General features: G+C 36.5%; 1 protein-coding gene across 1 annotated transcript in view; it reads right to left on the bottom strand.

The window, feature by feature from the left end:
• Positions 1-737: 737 nt before the first annotated feature.
• TMPRSS15 (transmembrane serine protease 15) overlaps positions 738-22,255 on the bottom strand; it is a 52,777-nt gene continuing 31,259 nt past the window's right edge. Inside the window, 12 exon segments of the mRNA XM_077174684.1 lie at positions 738-908; positions 2,600-2,739; positions 3,649-3,744; positions 3,943-4,124; positions 5,691-5,865; positions 6,329-6,378; positions 9,605-9,700; positions 13,340-13,472; positions 16,271-16,381; positions 18,838-18,969; positions 19,441-19,566; positions 20,838-20,927. Of these exon segments, the coding sequence (XP_077030799.1) occupies positions 738-908; positions 2,600-2,739; positions 3,649-3,744; positions 3,943-4,124; positions 5,691-5,865; positions 6,329-6,378; positions 9,605-9,700; positions 13,340-13,472; positions 16,271-16,381; positions 18,838-18,969; positions 19,441-19,566; positions 20,838-20,927 (1,502 nt within the window).

Below are 22,255 nucleotides of genomic sequence, written 5' to 3'. Positions count from 1 at the left end.
TCTCTATAATTGTTTGAATAATTGCCAAACACTTGCCTAGAAAGAAAACTAAAAAGCTTCATTCAATCCTTTTTTAACTCTATTAATTCCAAACACATTACACAAGAGAGAACATTTGGCTGACATTCAGTTTGTTCATTAGAAAGCAGCATGATCCATGGTCAGCCTTTCTGCACAATCCATAAACCTCACTCCAGAGCCTTTTGTAAGAGGCAAGGCAGAGGAACTCCCATGAGCCCAGTTTGAAGAGAGGACATACACCTTCATTTTGGTGTGCAGAGAGATTGCTGGGAAGAGTTGACTCTGCATTAATATGAAATTGCACATTGAAAAACACAATGTAAAAACATAAACCAGATAATGTTTCACTTGATATTGACAATTTTGATTCTTTTCCAGTGCAGCATTTACAGTTTGCAAACATGTTTTTACTGCCTGTGCTTTGTAAAGCCCTCCACTGTGCAGTTAATGCACTGATGTTCAAAGAATCTGTTTTCCTAAGATCCTATAGAAAACAAAAAGGTAAAATGACAAAACTATTTCTTAACAAAACCACAGCATCTCTTTTGAAATATTGTGCTCACTTGGAAATAGATCTTATTAACAAACAGAAGTTACCAATGTTTTCCTCACCAAGAGTTATGTGTTTATTTAGTTTCTCTGTGAGGTTGAAATGGCAGCCTTGTGTACATCATTATGGAATATTTACTTTCAACATCTGAACTCCATTGCTACAATTAAAAAATATCAAGCTAATAGATGATGTTTTTGATCCAGTCCACAAACATGGTGACTCGGGCATACACTCCTGGTCGCTGGGGAAGTGCACACCCTTCTCCAAATGATGTCACACCAACCAAAAACCACCTGTCCCCATCTTGGAATGTCAGAGGGCCACCTGAATCCCCCTGCAATGACAAATTCAAAAGTTAAAAGTGAACAGTGTCAACTCCCAGGCAGAGCCTGTTTATGATGTTTGTTCATTTTGTTCCTTAATCATAGATGCTCTGCCCCTGTATGTCCTGAGCACCAGCAAGTGAGATCAATATGAATATTTCCAAATGAAAAAAAAAATGGAAATTATCCATTACTTTTTTTCTTTATTTTTTTAAATGATGTGACATCAGTCTTCCAATGCAAGACTGGACTTCAATAGATTTTTTTAAATCATATTCCTTACATGTTCAGCCCTTCATATTTCACAAAGCCCGAGTAAATATGGAGTATTTTGTTCAGTTGAATATATTCAGCCAAAACAGTTCTATTTTCAGTCACTCAAGAGTTTCCACAGTTTCAATTTTAGAAAACAAAATGACAAGATTGCCAGAAGAGGTGTTCTTTTCTCTCACCTCCTTTTCAATAGTTTAGCATACGTAGCATTGTAATAGAGACTGAATTTGATTTAGCTTCAGTGGGAATGAGTCAGCTGTGGGTGTCTTGTTTTGATGAGAAAGAAAACAATTACTATTTTTCATTGTATATCAAGTTAGTTGAACCAGTATTAATTGTGTCTTCTCCTGGCCCTGTGAATGGATCTTGACCAGAGAATTCTGCAAGGACTCGGCCATTAAAATACTTCTGCCCATAACCCTGGGGCATCCCAGAATGTTAAAGGCTGTGACAGCAGCCTAAAGGGGGATGTGCTATCAGGAATCAGTTGTTTATCTTAGCTCATGGCTGACTGGTCATTGATCACAGTGCTGGTCACTTGTACTCTCTATCAGCCTGTGGTCCTACATGGAATTGTTTTTTGTTTTGTTTTGGGTTTCTTTTTGTTGCTGTTTTGTTTTTGGTTTTGTTCAGTATAAGGTTCAGAAAGAAAAAGGGAAAGAGGAAAACCATGAGGGAAAAGGACATTAGGCTTGAATAGAGTCCTTGTTCTAGACTAAACTGGGCAAAGTCAGGGCAGTGGTGAAAGCTTAGGTTGGTAGGGCAAGGCAATAGGAATTATTGAGAAGGCTTCTCATCAGCCAGGAGGGAAGCCAGCCAGTTTCCATGCCACAGACTCCATATTGATGGAAGAAAAGCCATGTGGCAGCCACCTCTGAGGACATTCTCAAAGAGAAGCAGCAAGTTAAAAAGAGAGCTGGAATGGATAAATACGAAAGCCACACGAGCATATATCACTGCAGAAAGGCAGCCTCTCTGAAATGCTGTGGTGTCTGCTTAGGAAAGGTCTCCAGACTCTACAGATTCTGGGGAAAAGCAGCTTTTCTCTCTCTCTTTCCCATAATGAAGGATTTCTGAGACTTCGGTCTATTTGGTATTTATTTCTCTGTTCTCTGCATTTCTCTAAGTATGTGCCTCTCTCCTTCATGGAATTACTCAGCAGGAATTATTCAAAGCCTACTGCAAAAAATTCCCAGTCCTCATATTTATCTCCCTCCATGATTGTTTATGCCAAGATGACACACACACACACAAAAATAATTTTAACTTGTATCCTGATAAAATATTAAATGGGCAAAGTACCATGAGTAGAAGTTACATTAATGGACAGGGATTGTTCTGTTTTTCATGAGTGGAGGATCAGGGAGAGTTTTATTCAGTAACTAGATGAAGTTTATGCCACCAGTGGAAATGAGTTGCTTCTACTTACCTGGCAGGAATCTATACCTCCCATGTCGTATCCTGCACAGAGCATATTCTCAGTAATATTATATTTTGGCAGCCATTGCTGGCATTTTTCATTGGAAAGGAGAGGAACCTCTGCTTCTTGCAATATATTTGAAGAGGGACCTGAGGAGAATACAAAGTACATTTACCTGCAGCATTAAATACATGCATCCCACTGGGAACACTGATGGTTTTGTTCCTGTTCCAACATGCTCAGCACACTCCTGAGCAGCAGGAATCCCTGCCTTACTGCTGTACTACTCAGGCTTATGCCCCTGTAACACAGTCTCTGATTAAACAGGGCTCATTAACTGAATTCTGTCTTTCATTTTTGTAATGGGACTGAATTTGGTTATAATTGAATCAAGATTACAAAAATCAATGACTATGAACTCACTGTGGGGAGATCTAAGGGATGATTAAAGACTTAGGAATATGGGTTGTCTAGTGTTTCCTCAGTGTTTATTGTGTACCTTTGGTTATTTAAAGTTTTCTTAAAAAATTATTTTATTAATTCCTACTCAAAATTTTAAATGCAATTTAAGGTAGAAGTCAATGTATTCAACTGTGGAAGTGAAATGGCATGTTTATTATTTCAGAGAGACTCCAAATCTGGAGCATATGACATACAAACAGAACATACATTTCACACTGCAGTCAGCTTTCTTGACTTCTGGGGAAAATCATTTGCACATTGTCAGAAAGACTTATCTTCCTCTTACCCCACCCAATATCTGGAACTGAGATGTACATATTTCATGTTGAGAAAAGTAGTCATCATAACTTCTAAGTGGATGTAAGAAGATTTCTTTATAGCCTAATGAACTTAGATATGCATGGTTTTTTTCCTAAGAGATATGTTATAAGTATAATTTTGCTTCAGAGAAGAAATATTGGAATGGGATAGTTCCTAAATTTTCATATGGAATAGTAGCTCTCTAAACTATTTGACCTTAGCAACTCCTGTGGAATAGAAACAAGCCTCCTCTCACAGCTACATGCCTGTCAGAATTTTCCAAGCAGACAACCCACCTCCATTGCTAATATGTCCCCAGCCAGCAATGGAGCAGATAATTCCTGGTGAAAACTGTTGGTTTTTTTCTGGTAGGCAGATAGGTTGTATGTAATCTGTGAATGAGAAACAAGTAATCAATTTCAACCTCTTCCCTGTATTCAGGTTTTTATGAAGTCATACCAGAAAATGTTCATTAATTCAAACTCCCTTTTTGCCAAGATATCCAGGAATTACTGAGCAGACTCCCCACCACCCTCATACGCTTAGCATAATAGAATAAATGGGTGAGTTTTGGGAAAACAAAAACTCACCTGTATACTGCACTTTGTGTTGAAGGTGCATCAGAGCAATATCACTGTCTTTTGTTTCCTTCATGTAATGAGGATTTATAATTATTCTGTCAATGTTCCGAACCACTGTTGGAGGCTGTGCCAGGTCCGACTGGCTGTACAAGCCAAGAACTGCCTGCCAGCGGGATGGCTTCAGTTGTCTCCTAGAAATTGCAAAGAGAGTATTCACAATTAGGAATGATTAATGGAAGTCTTGAAAAATGTGTATCAGAAAAAATGCTGATATTTAGCCTCGTGGCAACCCGTAGCATTTGCAATTTTTGTTAAATAAGTAGAACGGGGTAGATGTGCTTAGAATTCTGTGAGTATCACTGTCTTAAACATCCACGCTGCAGATATGTGTTGCTGATTTTTTTTTATGGTGAGCTTATAATGCATTATTTATAATGAATTAATCAGATGGTGGTGCAGAGGAGGAAAATACATTAACTAAATTACCATGGCTTTTTAAACACTATGAGGAATACTGCTGACTGCTGGCAATTAATATTGGTCCTAGTTAGAAAAGTGTAATGGAATATCTAAGGAATGAGAGGTCTGAGATGTTGGAAATGCTGCAGCTCACAGACTCAGAAAACTAGTTTCTTAGTTTTTAATCTCAATCAAACAAGATATGCTAAGACAAAATATGGCATAATCTGCATTTTTTTCCTAATCTACATATGCTGGTTTGAGACCGTGTTCATCAGAGAACTTAAATATTTTCTGGTTTTTAATCAATCCTTTTATGGTTTAAAAAGTACATTTTCAGCCTGATTGTTGGACTGAATTGGTTTCTGCTCATCTTTTGGTTTGACATCAAGATGTTCTTTTGTTCTAAACTAGGAGTGTCCAAGTTAAATGTTTAAAAAGTGTGAAACTGCAAGCTTCAATTTAGGAAAATTCTAGCAAAGGCAAAATTAGATTTAGTTGAAAATAGAAAGGTGATTCACATGAAAAGGAAGTATCAAGACAACTGTAGACTTATTGTGTGGAAACTAAGGGGCTTAATCCTTTTCATTTCAGTGTCTTTGTGTAGAACGTACCGCTCGTCATACCATGAGGCAGCGTTAGGGTTTTGGCATAGTCTCCACTGCCTTACTATTTAGCTATTTGTAGTGAAAGCCCTACTCTAATTTTGGTTTTGGGTTTTTTTGGTTGATTTTTTTTTGCCATTCCAGTTTCTATATGTCTTTTACAACTTCTGTTTTTATTGTAGATATTATGAAAGATCCTAAAAAATATTTCAATATGCATCTCTTCTTTGAATGGTACAAATTACACCATAGAGAGGATATCCAATATTGCCTAATCAATGCACATAAATCAAGATTTGTTCCAGTGATGCACAATAAATCTTGATCAATCCAGGATAATATGTAGGAGGAACACTGGGTTTAATTTATGGCTTATATCACCTTTTATACCACTGGTAGAGGAATTCACCCAATTTATGGAGACCCACAATAATTATGGATTAAGTACCAATGCTCAGTATTAATACCATGCATTTAAAGTGCAGTTCCTTATTATTCAGGAAATACTGCTTGGTTCCATAATTTTCTGCATTAAAGTAAGGACTAAGGATTTACCAGGAAGTAAAGGAGCCTACAAGTGATTCAAACCATGGTAATTAAACCAGGAGCTAGTTGTTAATTTTTCATATCAGTGTCACAATTTGTTCATAATCTGATGCCTCCTTAGTGAACTTGGACATAAAAGAACTTTACCCATAGACACAGTGTGCTCCTGTTACCAGCCACTCATCACTGACAAGGGAAGCTCCACAAACGGGTAGGAAATTAAAATGGAGGGAAACTATCCAAGGCCAAGCCCCTCTTCTGGCATCATTTCCACCTACAATTCTTGTTCCATTATTCTGAGTTACCAGGTTTTTTCCACAAGCTACGATAAAACAAAATAAAATCAAATAAGAAATTATTAAAGGGATGTAGCATATTTTGTTAGACTATAATCAATTTTCTTGGGAAAAACAAGGCTTTGTAGAATCTGAACTGCTATTCAAAAATACCGTGGAAAAAAGTTTGGCTTTTTATAGCTGAAATCAAGATGCGACTGTCTAAGTTGGATTTAGATGTTTTCTTTCCTCAGATCTTCTGGAATTTTTATACATTTATTTTATAAATGTTTTCACTACAAATCCATCTCTAGTGTACACTTAACACTGAAATCAAGTGAAGGCTAAATTTTCCTTTGTTTATATTATTTATGAGTATAGCATTTATAGTCCATTCCCTAACCTTTCCATTCAAGCTGTAAACATTTGGCTTTATGGTCTGAACAATTTGATCTCTCTGTGAAATATTCCTGGATTCTGTGTACTTACATTAAATATCATTGTACTTACATTGAATGTTACATTGCAGATGAACCACCAGGTTGTCCCAACACTGTTCTCTAGAATGAAAGTGCAATTAAATGACAAGTATCTGCACACATCAGATAACTCTGAATGTCAAATATATATACATGCACACACAGAGAAATTTATACAATCATATATATGAAAGTACATTCATTTAGCAGTATCAGGCTGGTAAGGATAATAACTAATGCTACAAGTTTAAATTATGTTTCAATTATAAGTATACAACATTACAGGTTCTACAACTTTAAATGTACATATTCCTCTTCTGTGGGCACTTAATTGATTTATATTATGGAAATAATAATAGACTCTTCTTGTGTTTTAGGGAAATGGGTCATCTGCCCGAGACAGATTTTCAATAAACTTATAGCTGCCTATGGCATTTTTTCCTACCTTTTGAGATGTTTTCAATACCTTACCACTAGAGATCAGTGTGGCCAAAGAATTTAAGAGGTTAGTTTTATATCCCTGTATCATTTTACTAAGAAAATAATGCTACTGTAAAATACGCAGTTGCATATGCTAGGTTAGAAATTATTTAGCAAATATATGAAGCCAGAGTCTGAAGAGCACAAGACCATAGATCAAAACTGCTCAAGCATTTCTGATACCCAGAGGTTTTAATATTATGTTCATAGTCTATAATGAATCTGAGGCACTTGGGACAGTGTGCGTGCTAGCAATTCAAATCTGATACACACAAAAATGAGAATGAGGGGAAGACAGAAAAGCAAGCTCTGCCAACATTCCATTTGTAAATAGAGTAGGTGAGGATACTTTAAACATGGTAGGGAATGATGTATCCCTCAACTGTGTTTGCTCTAAAATTGGATATCTGCTGTGAGTGAGATGTGACCCAGTAATTTCCCAATGGCACAGAGGGACATGAAATAAAGTGGGAACTGCAACCACCCACCACCTCCCCAGTTAAACCTTCACTATAGTGGGGTGCAAATGAGATATTCCTCTGGCCCTGAATAGTCTCACGTTGCCATTTTCCACTTCAAGGTAGGTACCTAATTTTCAAGCCGTAATTTAAAAAGTGAAAACCATTTTCTGTGACATACATTTTCTGTATCCAAATACGTAACCAGACAAATATTAAGAAACCAAAAATGCAAGAAACCAAAACCACCTTCTGCATAAACTTCATAGCAACTAAATACACTTTTCCATGATGCCTTCATAGGCTTTCAATGGGGGAGTCAGTGGGTCTTTTATCTAATCCTATTCTTTCTCATAGGTAGATGCATAAACTACCTGAACTAACAACCAAAGTGTCAGATTTGTGCCTATAATTTCACTGTACAGGGAGTTGCCTGTCCCACCACGAGTACCTACTGGTTGGTTGCTTCAGCAGAAATTACTTCATTTGCCTCTGCTTTTCCTTCTTTTTGGAGCTAGCTCCCAGCAGGAGAAGCACTCCCTTGCCTGCACTTCAGCCCAACAGTTCTCAGCTGCCTCTTGGTCTGCACAGGAGTGGCCAAAAGGCACCAGAGGCATGTGCTGAACCCCCTCCTCTGTGCCTCTCTGAGTGTCAGCTGTCAAGCAGCATGCCAGGCAGAAATCTGGAGTAGTTAGGGTGTCTGTGAGCATGATCTTCACTTAGAACTGGCAAAACCAATTAGTCCCTGTGGAATCTGCTCACATGTGTCAAAAAGGCAGGATCTGGGGCTCTTACAAAACTATCCTGCCAAAAATCACATTACCTAAGGGCACCAGAGAATTCTTTTGCTGTCTCTGTCACTGCAGATTTCAAAACCTATTATATGTGCCCTCCTGTGTTTCAATGGTGGATGCACTTGAATAAAAAAAACAAAGACAATGTGAGAAATACATTTTATAATTGGATTACCAGTTAATGAATTCAGTTGCTTAAATTATCAAATCTGTGTGATCTTTCTAGCATTCATTATATATAGAAAAACCATGTGAGAATCTGCAATGGTGTCACCCTGCAAAATGATTCCTAGCAGCTGTCCAGATGAAACATGGGAGAAGACACCTATTTCTGCAACAGAAATACAACTAAGAGAAATGAATTTATTCCATTTCCTCCTGCTTTAATCACTTTTAGTGTTTAACAGGTAGTAAGAGAAGACATCTTTAAATCATTACTGCTCTTCAAGATGTCTTGTGGAAATGCTGGTTTAGACATTCACTCAAGAAAAGAAGAAAAATAGACTCCAATGATATTCCATTAGTTTAAGATACTTTTGCCACCCATGAGAATGATAAATGTTTGGGGTTAACAGAGTGTAATCAGAACATAAAATGTAACTTTTAATTTTTTTTTTTTGTGAAGATAAAATAATAGACCATAGAAAATTAAGACATGTCTCTTGTTTTGTCACTATGTGTTACGTTTATTAAGGGAAACTGAAAGAACATGGACTCTTGCTGTCCTCAACATGGTTTCAGCATTTTAGCAATTAGACAGTAATTTTCTGGCTCAGTGTTCTGGTAGAAATCCAGAAAAAATTATAGATTAAAGCCTCTTATAAACAGAAAACAGTAATTGAAGTCATTACAATTCCTTAAACTGATGATGGCAAGCCTTTCTGCTTGGGAGTTGTGTTGTAAATCCCACTATTTCCTGAGGAGGTAATCCTGGGCTAATATCACATTTTCATTAAATCTACAAGAAATTAACAGTTTTTAGTACTCTTCAGAATCCCTTCAGCAGTTATTTGGACTGAGAAAGGTAAGAGTAGAATCAAATGTATTTTAAGGATCATGTAATCTAATGATTCACTTGTAAAGGTGGAGACAAATCCAGAAGTCATCTTTTGAGTGGGGATAGTTTGTTTAAATATAGATTCCTGTATGTGGATGGCTTAAATTAGCAATCCTCAGTGTGTCCAAAGTCTATATCAATAAAGTTAAAGGACTATAGAGTGTGACTCATCATATTTCAAGAAATGCCTTGATGGATCACATTTTGGAGAGCTTATTTTTCTCTGCTGATTACAGAGAGAACCTACTGTGATAACTACTCTATAACTATGGGTGATTGTCACTCCATCCTAATTCTTCTATATTATATATAGGTAGTGTTAATTCTACTATATTATATACTCATAATTTTGAGATTTCTAGATAAGAAATATTTTCATAAAAGAGCATATAATTTCCACAGTAAATGGATAGAGATGTAGAAAGAAATTAGGATTTGAGCTATACATTAGTGCATACATAATCACCACAATACTTAAAGACATCATTTGTATGAGGAATAAACCTCCCTGTACTCACCTTTTTGTAAAAATTAGCTTCTGGTTACCTCCTTTGGTAATGGTGACAAATGGGCCATTTCCAGTGAATAATACAGATGATGACATATTTGTATTCCTGGGTCAAAAAGACACATGAATATTTTTAGATATATACCCTATTCCACCAGTGGAGCAATATTTGGGAAATGATTATTCTGACAGAATAAACACCAGCTTTTTAATTTTTTTTTTCTTCTCCTCAAATAATGACCCTTTAGCAGGGGATTTTTGAGGATTGAAACTTGTTTGGATTACAATGTGAGTCTCTTACTTCCAGTCTTACATCTTAGTCTAAGATTTCTAATGTTACATTCATATTGAAAGAGATATTAATAGTTATTTTGACAGCAGTAAATATTTAGTTTGGTTTTTCTGTGCCACAATGATGGGTTTGAAATACCAGTTCTTAAATGTATGGAGCTAGAACTTAGTATGCCAAACAGGGCAGTAATAGCTGAACCCTGGGGTATCACAGTCTTGCTTTTTTGAGGGGTGCAGTTATACTATAATGCTTTGGAAATAAATTAAATTATATTTTGTATAATGAAGAATCTAATGGAGTAAAAAAAAAGTTAATTTTCATCTCATAGATCTGTTGAAATCAGAGTAGCTGTGGAATAAGTCAAGAGTGTCATGTTTGGTATTGATCAAGAGTGGGATGTATTCATAGAATCACAGAACAGTTTGGGTTGGATGGCACCTTTAAAGGTCATGTAGTCAATTTAAAAGAATCAAATAGTCTATTCTTCAACTAACTTTTTTTTTTTAGCAATGGCTTTTTGAAATTTGAATTCTGTGTACTATTGGTGAGACAAATTGTTTTGACATTTAGAACCCATATCCAGATTTACTTTATAGTCCATTCTGCATCATGCACTTTGTGATAGCTCATATGACCAGTTCGGAACACATATCTATGAAACATATTTGCTTTCCCTTGAGGAAGCATGGGGAAAAAAGATAGCTGTGGTTAGACTGAATAATTTTTGGGGGGATGACAACCTCCCATGTGGCCTTTTAACCTTAAACATCTCAGGAGCAAGAAGGGAACCATTTGTTTCACACACAAGGAGCACCTGCGGGTTTAATGCACAGGGAGCACCTGCACTGTGTCTTCTCTTCAAATGCAGTAAATCTCACTCTCCTGGGAAGGATGAAGTCTGGAATCTGCCTGCAAATCTGCTGTGTGTGAAGTAAAGAGGTGTTCAACAACCCTGCCTGTGCCACCAGGAGAGTTGTATGATCCACCTGCTGGAAAAGTCACTGCTGTTTCATTTCTCAGCCTGGAAGTGCTTTTAGACAGTCTGAGAGAGCAGTAAAGTGCCAGGCCAGGTAGGCAGAGTCAAATTCTACAATTAAGAACTTTGCTGAGACCAGCAAAGTATTCCCTGGACCTAATTTCCCTCTGAAGAATGTTGCAAGTTCATGAAGAAAATAGAAGGAAGGGTTGCAGAGTAAAGACTAAAAACGCTCACTCTTGTTGGATTTTTAGGTGTGATAAAATTGCCAGGTCTACCCCCATTCCTGTGTACAATTTAGCAAAGACCCAGCTGGCTCTGGTCCCAGGGAAACAGGATTGTTTTGCATTGGCCCAATGCAATGGTGAAAAGCTCAGTGTGTGATTTTCTTGGTTCCAGGAAATAAGATGCTGACAACAGATTTTAGCAGTGCTGTCAGAGGCACACAGCTACAAGTGCAAGCTGAGCAAAGGATTATTTTCAGGTTTCTCCAGAGTGTCAATTTGTTCATCTTGCAGCCCAGACTCATTAAGAAGATTTGTAAATTATTTGCCTAAGCTGTATTTTGTAGATGCACAATAAGCATGTCTCCAGACTGGCTTCTTGTTTGGTACAAATCACAAATGCAACAGCCACATATTTGAGAAATGGAGGCAAAAGGATTCACACTGAGATTTACTGGAACCTGTGAGGAACATTGCACTTTGTAGCCCAGGTACATAAATAATCAGGATATGATACAGGACTCCTATCAGCTCAGTCCTTTTCATAAATTAAACAGAAAGTGAGACTAGCAAATGTATAAGCAATTAATAGTAAAACTAAATTGTCCTAGAAGAACTTTAGCCTGTCTGTCTAATAAAACATGATTCTAGGGAGTAATTCAGGGTAGGAGCATGAGCTACAGCCTACTCAGGACCTGCTATTGCAAACATCCATTTAGTAACAAATATGGTGATGGTTATTAAGAAATATGCTGCTACAGGGGGATTCAAGGAAAGCAGAATAGTATGATGCTCACAGAAGTCACACACACACACAAAAACACACACAGACACACACATATATATATACCTATTAATATATTAATACATACATAAATATAGACACACCCATATGAGAATTTTGTCCTATGCTGTAACTGCAGTAGCACCCAGGTTACAAAAATGTAATGCAAGTTAGGTTTAAAAATATTTTTGCAAGACAATGGGAGTATGTAATAAACTGAGAATGCTATGAAGAAAAAAAAGCATTAACTAATATTTAAAAGCTAGAATACCATGGAAGGCAAAGCTTGTTGAAGCTTATCAAATATGACAATTAAATCAGTAGACCACAAAATTACTTCTGTTGAGAAGGGAAAGGAGGCAGGGCAGGGGCAGAAAGAATCAGAGGAAGAAGGTCACTGGCCACTCTAAGGAACAAGGTATTTGACCAGAACACATTTAAACACAGTTTGTGTGTTCTTACATGCATGGATACATAAATTACAGTCAGGATTTCTGCATGTAGCTATCTGATTTTATGTAAACTCAGTACTCACCCAAAGGAAAAAAGTAAAAACCCAATAAACCAGCAGACATTCATCCAATTAGAAGCATTTCTGAAATAACACTTGGATATTTTGCTAAGTCATTCTAACTCTGTGATTGCTGCAATTAATTTATCAGAAGGGGATTTGTAAGCATCTTTCTTTGGTCACAGACCAAAAATAGTGAATTGCAAGCTCAGAATTTAGTTTGATTATTGGCTGGGTGAATGACATTCCCAAAAAAACCTCAGCACTGCAGGAAAACTAATTATTATTTAGTGGATGGAAGTAGAGTAGCACATGATGTAAGTAAGGCCAAAATTTAGGCCATAAATTTTACCACAGATTGAAAAATGCAACACCCTGCACTCAGCAATCCCCATGTTTCCCCTGAAAATTCTTCTGAATTTTAGCAGGGACTAAAGCCAAATCTATTTTTCTGCCATATACTTCCCTACTCCATCCCTGCTCTAAGTCTCCCTCAAAATTCCATTCTACCTAGCAGAATTCTAGAATTCCATTCTATTCTAGCAGAGTATCCAAGTGATGATCTCTACTTGGAATGATCAGCAGCACTACAAAGGCAGAGCAGCCAAGGCTGCTGTTGGCTCCAGCTTTGAGCCATCCTTATGAAAGTGAAGATGTAAATGATGACAAAAAGTGATAAAAGGGTGATGCATCCACAACACTTTCCCAGTGTTCTCCAATATGCATCCTCATGCCCAACCTGCCACGTTCAGAGTCATCAATCCTGTGCTGAATGTTATCAAGACAGGGTTTGCCACATTCTCAAGTTTGTTGGCACACCAAGCACTCTGCTTGACAGAGACAGATACACTTGCCATTTTTTTGGAGAGTACACCAGTAAAATGAGGAGGAAAATGCCAATATACACTCAACAAATCTGCAAACAAGTCACAAAGGACAATGAATATTTATCACTCACCCCAACCCCAGCAGCTGGCAAACACTGTCTGAAATCTCTCTGCTCCAATGATCTGCACATGCCAGGTGCCACAACTTCCCAACCCTGGCCTGTACCAGCCCTTCGGTGCTCAGAGAGCCATTGAGTAATCTCACTGGAGAACAAAACATGCAGAAGCATTTTAGATACGTGGCAAACCACTTTCCTCCCCCACCCCAAGCAAACAGAAATGTAATATAAAGAGATTTATTATTGCCATGGGAGAGCACGAAAAAATTTAAATGCTTTACAGAGGTAGTAAACCCAGCACCTCCAGAATGTTGTGTTCCCACAGGAAGGAATTGCTATTGTTATTTCCTATATTTCTGCCACAGGAGAGTTTCATACGTTGTATTTTGCAAATGTCTCAGAAATAGACAATAAACAGTACATTTTCCATCAACTCTAAACAATGTATTGTTTTCTTAGTCAGCATTATATAATTTCCAAATAATGAGTGAAGCCTTAGTACCACGATGCTCAGTAATACTGAGCAGAACTGGAAAAAAAAAAGGTTAAAATGCTTGTTGAAGAAAAAAAAAAAGATATCCAGTTCCGATTGCTACTGTTCTCACTGCAGTTTTAGTTAAAACATTCATACTAATAATTAAAGCTCACTCAAAACCCAGTCCTTCTATAAAAACTTTTCCCAAAAGAAAATATTCAGAACAAGAATTCAGAAAATCTAACTTATTGGTAAAAAGTCTTATGCTGTCGGCATAGAGACTGAGGAAGTTGGACTGTGTGGCCAACAGAATCTCATGTATATACATCTATATAAAATAAGAATTTTGTTATATAATCTTAGATTTATATATAATAATGTCAACAGAGTTTCATATATGTCTTATCAGCTACAGCTGCATTTTGGGCAGATTACATGTATTGCCATTGAAGTAGAGGAAAGCATGCAATGCATTGAAATTTATTGTTTTCCAAATTATTTTTAAAAAAATCTTACTTGTGCAAAAAACATTTTTCACCAAAATGCTTTCACAGAGTACCTGTCATAGTAAATAAAACATTTAGATGTCTAGAAATGTCTCTGTGACACCTGGAGTGCATGAATGAAAGAGGTGATTTACAGTGATTAATTAATTAATGGCAAATTTTAGATTAAATTAAATTTTTGCGCTTAAACATCTTGGAATTGTATGCACTGAAAGATTTCTACAAATTACTTTTGACACCTCTTTTCTTGAGAGAACTTGAACTATGAGTCCTTTTCCTTTCTCATCAGATCCATGTTCTTCTCCAAATACATTACTGGTAAGGAATAATAAAGTCATTGAGAATCCAACAACTGCTTAATCCAGATATTATATATTTTAGAATTTTGGCATTTCTTTGCAGTCCCTGGAAGTTTCAGAAGTTGGAAGATCTGAAAAGACAGTTTGTCTAGTTCAAGTTGCCACTTCTGATAAGTCATTGAAATTGGTTTCAGGAAAATGAGCAAGGCTTTTGGACACTGGAAAGACTCAATGTGAGAGTTTCTAATTGAATTTTCATTTTCTTTTAAGACGTAGATTGATTTAGCCAAAGTTTGGATTAAATGGATTTTTGGAAACAAATCTCCCAGGCTTTTCATGTGAGGCAATTTGTTATGAAGTAATAGACAATCAGTGGCAAAATAAATCTTTGGGAAAATGTACGTCATGTTAATGTAGGTGATGGTTTTCTTGTTCAGATCTTCTTCAGCAATGACTGGAAAAATAAATTCAAGTTTTCTTTGCTTAAGAAGAAACTGAAGTGAATTTTATTCTATACATTTTAAAGGAAGAATATGTGGCTATTTTGCCACAAAATAGCCAATGGAACTAATTTGAGGAATGAATCTGTGTCTTCAGACATCCATCTATCTATCTATCTATCTATCTATCTATCTATCTATCTATCTATCTATCTATCTACATGTAGTTACATATGCTATGTATATTTTTATACATATGCATGTAAAAAAATGTTGAAATCAGCAACTGTCAGCACACATCTAAAAACATAGCTGATCCCTAGTAGAGCTCTTTAGAACAAAGGAATTGTGCTAATTTTAACTTCTGTGCTAGGCCAAACATGATTTTAGCATTAGACCTACATTTAAATTATTGTTTTAGAGAATCTTATTTCCCTGCTGTGTAAAATGAATTCAGATACTGTACACATGCATTTTTAAAGAACCACTTTCCCAGAGAAGTAAGGAATAGCAGTGAACAATGAATGCTGCTTATGAAGTTGTTCCATCCAGTCACCCCATGTAGTCCAGGTGGGCTGGAGGGTGCCGTGTGTTAGAGTTTGACTTCACACTCACAAAACTATTTGGGAATTTCCACCAAGAACATGTTTATTCTCTACCCTGCACTGCAGAATTTTTACTGCTGTGAAACGCTAATTAATTACAGCAAAACCCAGTAGAATTGGGAAAAATAAAGTGAATTCGGAAGAAAAGCATATGTTGAGGTTTCATTTACTTTTGAGGCAATTATAAACAACTACAGTTTCCATCACAGAGAAGCTTCCTACCTTTTCCAGAGTTCTTCACCAGATTCCATATGCTATCTCAGAAAAGTGACCCTTTTGCTGGCCCTAACAAGCTCAGTGAGGGTCTGCTGTCCAAATTGGCCCTGCAGTGGTCTACATTAGCTGAGCTTCCGTGGCTGTTTTCCTAGGCAATTCCTGCCAAATATGCATGGCTTGGCTTTGATATTAGGAAAAATATCTTCACCAAAAGGGCTGCTAAGCATGTCAACCTGCAAAATGCTGGAGTCACCATCCTTAAAAGATGTGGAGATGCAGCACTGAGGGACATCGTTTATCAGTGAACTTAGCAGTGCTGGATTAATGGTTGGACTCGATGATCTTAAGAATCTTTCCCAACCTAAATTATTCTATGATTTCTTTGTAAGAAGGAAACCTTACTGCATTTTGCTTCGTCAGAGCCATCTTCACACTGAGGGATGTTGTCACACAGGTTGTGCAATGGGATGCATTTCCCACTACCACACTGATGCTCATCAAGTCTGCAAGCCCCTGAAGGGAAACAAGAGAGGAAAATTAATCTGTAGTTGTGAGGAAGGTTGATGTTCACAGGAGGTCTTACAGTTCACCTGGAGAAAACTGTGTAGATAGTATGAAGAGCCTGTGATTTCCTTTTCTTTCCGTTACCATCCATCTCTCTTTCAAAATAAATATAATTTTCAGATAAATAGAAGATAATTAAGAATAAAATCTGTGGTACTCTGCCTTATATTTTCTGCTCCAGTTAGTGTTGCTCAGTTAGTAATGTTCTTCCATTGCAAGTGATAAAGATGGGAGTGAAAAGCCAGATCATGTCAAAAGTGACTAATGGTTTCAATTTTCAAATGTTCAGCACTTTCACAAATTTTAGAGACGTTAAGCTCTATCAAATCAAGCATATGAGCAAAGAGGCAATGAGAGCTGAGAGTCTCCTTCTTAAATGTGTTTGTTAGGAAAGGTGGAAGAAACAAAAGTAAACAGAATGAATGAGGAAAGCGTTCATCAAGCTACTTCAGAATCAGTTATATAACAAAAACAAACAAGGGAAAGAGTAAATGTAAAGTTATAATTCTTTCTGTGGCCAAGGTGTATTTTTAATGGCTTCATTTGTATTACAGGAAATATACCGGCATAAACATAAATTCAAAAAATTGTTTATTTTACCTTTCTGGATGTACTGACAGAAATATTTAATTATCTAGAAATCTTATTTAAAGCAAGATAATTGCTTTACTTCTGAATTTTTAATATTCTTATAAAATGATTCATTCATCAATCAGCATGGTTTGTACCAAATGGAAACAGAAGAATATGGTTTATAAAAAGCTTGAACCTGATTTTCACACATTCAGTGTCCATAACTAATGACAGATCTTACACAGAACTTAGTTCTTAATTGAAAGTGTTTTTATTATATTGCATCCTGCCAAAAATTATTTCTGTTCAAATAATTCTTACTTTTCCAAAAACCAATATTTCATAGAAAAAAAAAAACACAAAGAAAAATCTGACTTTCTTTTAAAGTTAATTTTTTTACTGACAATCCTTTTATCCTTATGCCTGCATGCTAATGATATTAGTCTCTCTCCTTTGGCTGCAAAGATCATGAATAAGCATAATTCTTTTGCAAATGGAACATTTAAAATATATTTAACCAGACCTGGCAATGGCAACTCTGAGAATTCTGCCTTGCTAAGCTTAATTTTCATTTTACAAAGTATGGGCAAGGCTGGCCCAGCAAAGATGCTGAACCAGCTAAAAAAGGAAAAGGCAGAGAGTTATTGGACTGAACAAATGTGATTGAGAAGGCAGAGCAAGAAGCAGCAAAATTTTCATATGGACATTTAAACTAGCATCTCAGTCTTGCACAATGGGATTAAACAGAGTTAATTTTATAAATGTAGACCAAAGGTGAAGATTTTAAAAAATATTAAGAAAAGTAATATTGTTACTACTGTGAATCCATGAAAAATCTGCCACTGGCTAAACAAGCTGGGAGAAAGTTGCCATTTCTGAGAGTTAAAGTAAGAAAAAGAGCCTAGATCCTTGTTGATTTTCTGTTCAGGTAACTGCATGGTACTTCACACATCTCCCAATACACACTGCTTTTTCTTTCTCTGTTTTTCTCCTGTCAGACTTCCACAGAAGTAATACAAAGCCTCTAATTAATGCAGTCAAGATCTGGCCTAGAGTTTGTATAATTGTTTGTCCTCATAAGCCTATTACTCTTCCATGTAATTTGCATTGTGCTTCATTTTGCATATTTTGGTGAGTTGATTGCTGAATTATGAGTGACAAGTCTAATTGCAGTCCCCAAGAAAATTACGAGCCTTTCAGAAGGGATCTGGCTGGAACCAGAAACACTGCTGTCCAAATATTTCAGAGACTAGTTCTTCTCAGATTATTCACACACTGAAAACCAAATTTTTAGAGATGCAAGAAGGACCATATTACACATATTGATCAGTTACCACATACAGTGATATATTTTCTTTTCTAGTGCATGTTATAAATAGTAAATATATTTTACAAATGCATTTAAACAGACTTTAATGACACACTGAAATTATTTAAAAAGTGATACTTTTTCCTGGTTTTTTTGGGGGGGGGTTGTTTGTGGGTTTTTTGGAGTTTTTGTTGGGTTTGTTTTATTTTTTTAATAGGGAATTGTTAGTCTTTGCCCTCTTAACATCTGAAAATATTTTGGTCAAAATAATGAGTCAATTTTCCGCATAATATCACAGAGTTGCACATGATCTGGACATTGCTCCAATTACGCTAAGGAACAAACCCATCGCTTTTTCTGCCAGTAAATATAAAGTACAGCTGAGTAACCAGCCTTTTTCTCTTGAACATTTGCATTTTTTTCTACTGAGCAAGTGCTGAGAGTGACTTTGCACTCTCCGTGTTTTCTGAAATACATTTGGCCAGTGGTTTAACCTCTTAAATACAAAGGTTCAGATGCTTACTCAGATGGTAGCCAGTAGTGAACTTTGCAAGAAATCCCTTCCCAGTTGAAGACTTGTCTGTCCTGAGGATCACTGTCATCTGGTTTGTTGTAGAGAAGACATCTGGCAGTGGGCCTCTCTCTGTGTAGACAGCTATTCAACAGGAAAACATGAGTACATTCAACCTATTTTGTTCATGTGTATTTCAAAATGTTCTGGTTTCAAAAGCAAATACTGCCACCACAGGGATGTAGCTGCTCCCCCAAACCTAACTCACACTGCTGTGGTCAGACCCCAACAGCAGATTTGACTAATCAGCATAGAACTAGAGGGAGATTCAGCTGAGAGATTTTCCATCTGTTTGTCCACACACATTAACAGTCTGATTCACGGAGAAGTTAATTTCACATGGATTGCATGGAGAGCTGAGTGTGTGCAAATGTTTTGGAAACCTAATGTCACATAAAGTATGCTTTCTCAATTTTTTTCGTCTGAATTTCCTCTGAAATGAGGCCCAAAAAATGCGAATGAAGTGAGAGGAATTTAATTTCCATGATATTATATCCATCAGTTTGCTCCAGCTGTCTGATTACATTCATTTTAGTACCCACTGCTGCTACTTGCCCAAAAGTAAAGAATCTGGTCCTCTGCCATCTCTGATTTCAACCACATCATGAATATTTTCCAGATCAAAGACCTGAAAGTGAAGTTGGATGTTTTTTCCACTTTCAGCATTCAAGTACCACACACCTGGAAAACAGTAAAACACACACACACACACACACATACAAATCACTTTTTCAGTAGTTACATTTACTGTGCCTTTTTCCTGTTGAAGGGCTTTGAGGAAAAAAAAAATCTCCTAAATTGTTAATAATCACCCAAGAAATTAAGTTTAAATCTTGTATTTAAAAGCTGTCAAGATCCAAATTCTCATTCTTAAAACATTTTTGAAAACTAAAGGCTTCTACAACATATACACATGTGTTTTTAATCATTCATGTCAGCTGTGAGTTTTCCCAAGGTAGTATATCCCATAATTTTCTGACAGTGACAATGTGACAAATAGTCTTGTCACTTAAGTCTCATTTGATAGTAAGATAATTTTTGTAATCAGTCACAGAAGCCTGTCTTTCAAGTTAAAATAGCTCTTTGCTTCTGTTTAGTCTATACTTTCTCATATTTAATCTAAGTGTGGATACTATACAAATCTTGTAAAGAAAATAAAAAAAAATAATAATTCATGGAGTGAAAAGTATTTTCTCACTAGCAGGAATCTCATTTGGGAACTTGTGGAAGGAATCCTGGAAATGTGAGCCATATCTCAAGTGAACAGCAACACAAAATGACAACTCTTATGATTACCATCCCAGCACAATTCTTCAGAACTGAAGGGATAAATAATTTAAATTTCATTAAGAAGCAATGACAAAGCTCTCTTGCTTTATCCATCAACAAGACATAGTGAGCCTCCTTGAAGCATTCACTTTCGCCAGCTCTCATTTAATCTAAATCAAGTAACATCAGTAGAATAACATCTTCTCACTAGTATGTGAAGAAACATTCAATAAAGAGAGGATTCTTTATAAAATGCATGTACATATTCTTTGCCTTTAGAAAATTTGAGCTATTTAACAGCAGAAGTGATGATATTAACCTGGCAGATACACCAGGCTATAGTAAAATGGGGACTTTCATCACCTTTTGTGCTGCTGCATTGACATAAAGACATCTGACATAAGAGGCAGGATGGAATTGGCCTGTCTGGACCTGTTCCATTGGATGATGCTCGTCTTATTATATATAATAAAAAGGGATTATCCATTTTTATTCAGCTGGCACGTGCTTCCTTAGCTTCTGCTCAGTACCATATTGAATGCAGTTAAAAGATCCCACTGTATATACCTTAGATCTTTTTTTGGTTTTTTTGTTTGACAGTGTCTGAGTTGGAAAAGCAGATTTAGTGTCTCTGCTTTTAGATGGTTAAACTTCTCGTGAAGATTTGGAAAAGAATGACTTACAAGAAGCTAAATTAGGGTAATTGTTTGGAAAGTTTGCAGAGCTGAATGTACTGTTTGGCTCCCAGAGTTCAACTGGCCCTCCACAGTCAGCTGGAAAAGAAAACATTTCAAAAACATAATTAACCTGCTGTCTTAATCTTTTAATCTGTGGTAACAACGATAATTTCTAAAAGTAATATTCATGATTATTGGTTGGCACACTGTAACCATGATAGGAATATGAAGACAAGAATATGATACAGTTATATAACAGTACAGTAATTAATAAAAGTTAGGAAATAAAAAAGCTAGGAAATGCTGAGAATAAGAGAGGCCTCCAAATATAACCAGTTCATGCACTTTGCTTGTATGACTTTCTTGTTATCTGATCCATCTCAGAATCACAAAATCATTCAGGCTGGAAAAGACCTCTGAGATCATTGAGTCCAGCCTTTGGCTGATCAACAGGACCTTGTCAACCAGACCATGCCCTGAGTGCCCCATTTAGCTCCTTCCTGAGCGCCCCCAGGGACAGTGACTCCATCACCTCCCAGGGTAGCTCTTCCAATGCCTGACCATTCTTTTGCTGGGGAAATTATTCTTGCAGCATCAACAGAGATACTCAAACCTAAAGCTCCTTTTGTCATCTAGCAAGTAAACTTTTAGCAAAAAACACAAAACGTTCCTTTGTTTTCTTCAGGACCCCAAAACTTTTTACAGCTAAAAGTTCTCAGTGGTTAAACCAGTCATTTGCTTTTTCCTTAAAACAACTGTTCTAGTAGGAAAGACCCTTGTCATAATGATGTGTATGTGTATATTTTAAAGATGTGTATGTGTATTTTTACAGGTAAAAATTCATAAAATTTATGTAAAAGCAAACGTAGATATGTGTACACACATAGACATGCACTCACAACAGGGACACAGCTAACTGTACATATATAATCAATATTCTGTTTCAATTATAATTTTGATGGTGATTTACATCCCAAATATGTCAGCTTCATGTTCAAAAACTTTACTTGATATTGAGAAATATTATTTCTTTTCATTTTAGCCATCAGAATGACTAAATGAACCATGAGAATAAACTTTGGTGTTTTCCTAATTTTGTTGCTCACAATTACTTCATTCAAAAATGAACAGTGCTCCTCCACTTGCTTCAGGAAATCATGGTTAAGGCAAAACAGCTTTACCTTATTTGGTTTTTTTTGTGTTTGTTTTGTGGTTTTTTTGGGTTTGTTTTTTTATTTTTAACTCTCAGACTTTGGCTAAACTTTAACTCTCTCCTCCCCATCCCTTATGGCTCAAATTTGCATGCCATGATGTCTGATAGCATCTCACACTCTGAGCCTCTTGGCTGGGGACTGCATAATCTATAAATCCAAGTCTGACCACTGAATCTCACTGGGAGAAAGCTAACAAAAAAAACAACCCCA

The sequence above is a fragment of the Agelaius phoeniceus genome, chromosome 2 (genome assembly GCF_051311805.1).
Source record: "Agelaius phoeniceus isolate bAgePho1 chromosome 2, bAgePho1.hap1, whole genome shotgun sequence".
NCBI lineage: Eukaryota > Metazoa > Chordata > Aves > Passeriformes > Icteridae > Agelaius > Agelaius phoeniceus.
The sequence above is the reverse complement of the archived record's forward strand: the minus strand, read 5'-3'. Positions and strand labels throughout refer to the sequence as shown.